Source organism: Sprattus sprattus (assembly GCF_963457725.1).
Source record: "Sprattus sprattus genome assembly, chromosome: 3".
NCBI classification, from domain to species: Eukaryota; Metazoa; Chordata; class Actinopteri; order Clupeiformes; family Clupeidae; genus Sprattus; species Sprattus sprattus.
In genome coordinates, this window is record NC_137922.1 from 44,750,839 (window position 1) to 44,758,338 (window position 7,500).

Here is a 7,500-nt window from a genome sequence, read left to right on the forward strand (position 1 = left end):
GAGTAATTTCTTTAAAAAAAAAGGTTTATTCCATTTAAATGTCTGTATGCCTCTCCTTTTTTTATACACATTTCTAATTTCTATCGTGACAATTAAAAGATCATGCACATATGCCCTTCGCATCACCGAAAAAGTGACTGCACAGATCAAACATGTTTTCATTCAGCGGCTCTCCTGTCCCAGTTTAAAGAGCAAAGAGTTTAAATTCAGCTATTTAAAGCTGTGCGTGTCGAAATCTCTCTACTCAGAGTAGTAGACCCAGCTGATGACTCCAGAGTTCCAAACAACTTTTCTATATTGTACCCTCATCTCTGAGATATGTTTTAATGTATTGTGCGTGCATGCTTCTCTCCAGAGCTCTTACCCTGGTGGCAGTCGCAGTAGGCCCAGCCGATGGCCCCTGAGCTCTGCCTGAAGAAGCACCAGGGGTTGGACTCGCGGTCCGGGTTCCGACAATAGCTGTGGTCGCCCAGGCCGCGGCCCGGGTACTGCTGCACGTAGTCGGGGAACTCGGTCCATTTCAAGCAGGGCGAGCCCGAGTCGGTCTGGGAGACGGTTCCGTTGTAGTAGCCCAGTTCTGTGAAGCCCTCCGAACAGGAGAGTGGAACTGGGGGAGGAGGAGAGGAGGAGGAGGAGGAGGGGAAGAAGAGGAAGGGAGGAGGAGGAGGAGGGGAGGAGAGAAGACCAGGAGATTTCATTTTCAGAAAATGGGAGAGAGCAGAATGATAGGGGATTTTCTGTAAAAGATGGGAAGATTGGAAATGTCTCAGGAGATTAGGGAACACATGAGTGGACTGGAGACCCACAGACTGATCCCACCCATCACTGGCTCTGAGCCACAGACTGATCCCACCCATCACTGGCCCTGGTCTGGCTCTAAGCCACAGCCAACAGTGGAGATGGAGAAGTGTACAAAATCAGCCATCCCTCGTGTAACCTCTGGGATTGATGGTAATTTTCAGTTTTACACAGGAAAAGATGTTAAGTTCTTGTGCTATTGGTTGGGGACTTCCCACAGCAGCCAATCCTCACGCTATCACATTAAAGTACTCACCCGCATAGCAGCCTCACCAATATAGAACTATAGATACAAGAGCAACGCACAACAGGCTAGAGACAGCCGCAACACACACCACATTTTGTACCTGGGATCCATAAAGGCTCTCCTTCACAGTCCACCATGCGCTGTCTGTAGCCCCCTAGACACAAAAACATGACTGCCCAACCATAGAACCTGAGCCGCAGGACACAACAACAACAGCAGAAGCTGCTTTAGTGAGCATTTTACTAGCCCCTTCCTTCATCAGTGTTTGGTTGTGTCATATATAGTGAGAATAATCCTCCCAGTTCTATAACATCATTGTGATAATGATTTGATTCTGTTTTGATTCTGTTTTTCAGTGACAACCCACACACACACACACACACACACACACACACTAGGGGTGCAAATGATTAATCGACTTTAGATTAATTGTCGATTAAGAGGTTGCTCGATCAAAATGTATTAATCACGATTAATCGCTAGAGGGCGCTAGCGCGAGAGACCGGTTGAAAACAAATGTTCTCTGTGTAATGCGGTATTGAAATACAATAGCTCCACTAGCTCACTCAGTTACCATTTGAACACTGTGCATGCTTCTGTCCTGCATGGCACCACCAGTTCACCTGGTCAACCTAAAAATCACAGCTACACTGTATTATACCTTCTCTCGCTTACTGCCGCGAGTTATGGCTTATAGTCTTAAAACTCAGGTTAGCTAATAGCTCGTTAGCGGGATAGCTCACTGAGACTTCATAGAGTTAGCTACCTAGCTCGTTAGCGGGCTAGCTCACCTTGCTATGAATGTGAATATCTCTGTCTACTCCCGCGCTAACGTGTGCCCGCGAGTTTGGCTCATGAGAGTAAGTAAGTAAGTAAGAGTTGAGTTGGCTATTTAGCTTGATAGCGGACTAGCTCACTCAGGCTTAATGATTAGATACCTAGCTCGTTAGCGGGCTAGCTTACCTTTGCCTGATGGCTTGTCATTAAGAATGTAAAGTTACTCTATCCCTCAGTCACTACCGTGAGCGCGAGTTAAACTTCAGAGAGTTGTGTTGGCTATTTAGCTTGTAATAGCCTAGATGCAGTTTCTTCATAATCTATAGGCTCAATAATATTCTGTTTGGCTCTATTTAATTTCTTCTATTCTTTTTTGTTTTATGTCTGTTTCAAATGCAAGAACTGAGCCAGTCCATAATTTATTTCTTTTTTTTTAAATTAATGAATGGATTTTGTTATACCATAAAAAAACTTTTCTGCTTTCTTTTCCTAATGCATAATTACTTGAGGAATGTATAATAGAATATAATAGAATTATCATAATGTAATGTAATATAATAATAATAGGGCCTATTTTTAAAGGCCCTATTGAAGCACTGAAACTCAGGTGAAAAACGCCGCTTATCAATTAATCGAAAGTCGATCGATAAGATTATCAACTAATGATTAATGAATTAATCGATAATTTGCATCCCTAACACACACACACACACACACACACACACACACACACATACGTGTGTCTCTGTTTCACATGGATGAGAACCAAACCAACACAACCCAATGACATGACATTAAGTGCCAAGCCACTCCACAGGGGACCTCGTCTTCTCCTTAAATATGCATGGCACGGGAAGTAGTCCTAAGAATAACGTTGTCTAAATATAGCCACACTCTTCAGTTTGGCTTACAGCACAACAGCATACTGGCCTATGATAGAGTGACAGGCGCCTTTATAACCATTTAATAACGCTACTGTGTACTTACGTCCCACGATAGTGTGATTAAGTGCATACTAAAGTGGCATCGCTTTGATCTGTGTCTGCTCACTTATAGAAAGTGTTTAATGTTTGATGTAGGCGATTGCGAGATTAGTGATGCCACATAATTCAAGACGACGTCGGCCATATTATTGGGTTATTGTGTATTGTGTTTAAGGCAGTAAAAAGTGATGATCCTGAACAAATAGCAGCCATAATATGGCAGCCATCGTCTTGGTAGTAACAAAGTGAGTGGTGGGAAGCCAAGCGGAAGGGCAAAACACTGAGTGGAAAATCAATATTTAGTGACACAGAGATACAGATTGAAAATATTTCTAGGACACCACGTCTCCAACCCAAACACACATGCTAATCTCTCTCCCATTTTATTAATGTGTTTCACTATTTTATTTATGTATTTTATCTTCGTATCTTCCTTCATAATTGTTGACAGTCAGATGGAGGTTACCTACCTAATGTGTTATTGTTTGCAAACAAGGAGGCTAAGTAAACAAAAGATTGAGCGCATCAGCACAGGTAACTGAACGACCTTTTGACCCCTCTGCCAGCTGGGGACCTCTGAAGGTGCTATACAGACAGATGGCCTCAGTGTTGACTGGAGGTGATACTGACTCACATTAGGTAACACTGACATTGATTCATAAACACGCTGTCTATGCAAAAACATAGCAGCTTATTTTCATGCTATGTTCTGTGTAACACTTCCCTATATGTATACATGTATATATACATACCATAGATGTAAACTGCTATGTTCTGTGTAACACTTCCCTATATGTATACATATGTATATACCATAGATGTAAACTGCTATGTTCTGTGTAACACTTCCCTATATGTATACAATATACATATGTATATACCATAGATGCAAACTGCTATGTTCTGTGTAACACTTCCCTATATGTATACATGTATATATACATACCATAGATGTAAACTGCTATGTTCTGTGTAACACTTCCCTATATGTATACATATGTATATACCATAGATGTAAACTGCTATGTTCTGTGTAACACTTCCCTATATGTATACAATATATATGTATATACCATAGATGCAAACTGCTATGTTCTGTGTAACACTTCCCCCTATCTATACGTATATATACCATAAATGTAGACTGCTTTATTCTGTATAGCACTCCCCTATATGTATACATATGTATATATTTCATAGATGTAAACTTCTATTCTCTGTATAACACTTCCCTATATGTATACATACAGTATGTATATATACCATAGATGTAAACTGCTATATTCTTTATAGCACTTCCCTATATGTATACATATGTACAGTATATATACTGTATATATATACCATAGATGTAAACTGCTATATTCTGTATAGCACTTCCCTATATGTATACATATGTACAGTATATATACTGTATATATATACCAAAGATGTAAACTGCTATGTTCTCACCATAGCCGTTCATGTCCAAAATATAACTTGATAACATTGTACTTGGACCCTCTGTCATAAACTCACAAGGCCATGAACATGACATAGAAGATGCCATGTACAGTCATTACTTTCTCATGAAGTGCCCAGGGTTATAACAATGCTATGTTAGGTTATTCATATCTGTCAGAACAGATTGGATTTTCTGATGCTATGACATCTCAAAGGCACATAGCATAAGCTGTAATGGAATATCAAATTCTGAGAACTGTTATTAATACTGTATTATCATTGGACACTCGCTGTTATGATGATTATTTGTCAAAGCATAGCACGGTACAAAACATGACAGCTTTTCTGAGATGTTTACGAGATTAAACGTGTAATACGTTGTAAGGTGGACATTTATAAAACTAAATGTTGTATCTCAGCTTGGTAAAGAATGTTAGACACCAAATCCTGTGAGTGCTTTGCAAAAACTAAAATGGGTTGATGTGCATTTTATCGACTTCTATCGATTATCGACCTTCCAGAGCATGAAAGTGTAAATTTCAACAGCCTTAATGTTAATTGACTTTTCTCTAACAGCATTTCCAGTGTATCATTGCACTTAAGTTGATCAGAAAAGCTATGGCCTAGTCGTATGACCTCTGACCCCCATTATTCAGCTTGAAGTGTCAAAGGTCACAGCCACAAGATAAATTACCTTACCTCTCTTAAACACACCTGGCTGGAAGAGAAACACCCAAGCCTCTCCACTGGAGATGGGCAGTCAACCAACAATATGTACTTAGTATTATCAGGAAGTACCGAGTAGGGGTACAGAGACTTCGTTATCTGGATCATTTTTTAATGTGTATAAAATGAAATTACTTGTTAGGGAAATCAAAGTCCTATGTGGCAAACAGAATGCGCAATTTTATCTTGTGGCCATCCACAATACAATGAAACGAATTGAAGAAACATAATGGCTGTCGCACAGACATGTCAATCATGGAGCTGAATGATAACAAGCGACTTTGGTTGAAGAAATATCTTGGGTTTTTTCATTACATTATTTTTGCTTTCCCGGATAACATTTTGGATTGGGGTACATCCCAACACCGTATTCTGAAACACACACACATGCACACGTACATACACACACACAGGTGCATGCATGCAAAAACAAACACACACCCACACACACACACACACACATGCACACCAATGTTCACATACACACACAAACACATGCACACATACACATATGCTCTCTCTCTCTCTGTCTCTCTCTCTCTTACGCTCTCTATCTCTCTCACACACACACCCGCACAAACAGACCACACAGTAATTTTAGGGAGATAATACTCCTTTGAGTCTGTAGAAAAGACTACATAAAGGCATTTTACTTTTTCATTTCAGACGGCTTCACAAAAGCCCACCGCACACATTAAATACAGTCTGCAGTGACTATGAAAGCCAGTGAACAATTATCAGCTCGCTGGCAGAGATTCAAAGCCAACATCGTCGCTGCCACCATCACCGCTGCTGCCACCATCACCGCCGCTACCACCATCGCCCAAACTAGATGAAAGACGGCCACAATTTTCTAAACTGGAACAAATGGCCAGTCAATTCATCACAGTCCAAAGCTAATCTCGTATGTAAATCACACCGATGGGTTTGTGGATCAGCCTGTGAGTGTGTGTATGTGTGTGTGTGTGTGTGTCTGTCTGTGTGTGTGTGTGTGTGTGTGTGTGTGTGTGTGTGTGTGTGTGTGTGTGTGTGTGTGTGTGTGTGTCATCATCAAGGAGACTTCTGGCTAATTACCCTGACAGAACTTAGTAAATCCCCCACTAAGAACCCACTGTAAGGACAAAACTGTCCAAATAAATCCTTGATAATCTCCTGTAGCAACCATCTGGGAAAAAAGAAAGCCCCACCCTGACCAAGTTGTAGTTGAGACTTTTATTATTTTTCGTGTTTCCTCTTTTCTTCTCTTTTTCTTTCCCTTTCTCCCCTCTCCTATGTGGGATTTAGAGCCAGGGGCACAGTGAAGGTGCTTCTGCAGCGGCCCGCCAGTTCTTTATCTCACAGCAACATGCTTTGGCTGTCAAGTCTTCCACTAGGCAGGCCTCCCTACCTACCCCCTCTGTTCCTCCCCCCTTCTTTTCCTCTCCTCTCCATCCCTCTTTGATGCCTGAGCCCCATGCTGGAGGAAGAAGAGAGAGAGAGGAAAGGAGAGAGAGGAAAGGAGAGGAGGGAGGGAGAGAGTGGAGAAGAGAGGTGAGGAGAGGAGAGGAGAGGAGTGAGGAGAGAGGAGAGAGGAGAAAGGAGAGAGGAGAGAGGAGAGGAGAGGAGAGAGGAGAGGGGAAGGGAGGAAGGGAGGAAAGGAGATAAGGGCTTCTGGCCACCAGCTTGAGTGTGAGCCAGCCATACAGAGGCACAGATAAGCGGGGAGGAGGGGATCCAAAAACACCTCTAACCAGGTGATCCACATCCAGAAGCTCCCCTCTCTCCTTCTCTCTCCTCTCCTCACCCCTCTTTCCTTCTCCCTCCTCTCCTCCCCTCCCTCCTTCTCTCTCCTTCTCTCTCCTCTCCTCACCTCTCTCTCCTTCTCTCTCTTCTCCTCACCACTCTCTCTGTCTCTCTCCTCTCCTCTCCTCACCTCTCTCTCCTTCTCTCTACTCTCCTCCCGCACTCCTCTTCTCCTTCTCTCCTGGTCTCTTTTCCGATCTCCCTCTCTTTTTAAGTATGTCTCCCTACCTCTCCCCATCGCTCCTACACCCTTCCTCTCCTCACTCCATCTCTTTCTCTCCCTCTCCAGGTCCCTGTCGCAGCCTCCCTCTGACCTGACCCACTTCGGCTTACCCTCGCTACTGTGGCGGCACGATAGGATGAAGGTAAAGTCTCTTGGAGTGGAGAAATGTAAGGAGTGGTTTTACACAGCGCTGTAATACTTTAACGACTGAACACACTCTCATTGCTATGATCAGCGTGCGTTGTCTGAGCCTAGGCAAATTCACTGTGGCCCTACACCGATCCAAACCGGCTGTTAACACGGCGAGCACGCGAGATGAAATTATGGAATTCACCTCAGCACCTTTCCACCAAGCCGGCTCTGACACAGACCGGCTCCGCCGGATGGGCTGGTAGAATTCGCTGGTGCGAGTTATGAGTTATGTGTTTGCACGCGCCATACGTTCGAGCGTGTGTGTGCCGTCGTCGAGGAGCGCCTGGGAGGAGAGAGCCGCGTGGTCGGTACTCTGGTGCTCCTCCCGT

General features: G+C 43.2%; 1 protein-coding gene across 1 annotated transcript in view; it reads right to left on the reverse strand.

The window, feature by feature from the left end:
• LOC308361522 (neurotrypsin) overlaps positions 1-7,500 on the reverse strand; it is a gene marked incomplete at its 3' end in the record, with an annotated part of 39,035 nt that overhangs the window by 22,209 nt on the left and 9,326 nt on the right. Inside the window, exon 3 of the mRNA XM_080833888.1 lies at positions 365-607. Within this exon, the coding sequence (XP_080690014.1) occupies positions 365-607 (243 nt within the window). The remainder of the gene's footprint in view (positions 1-364; positions 608-7,500) is intronic.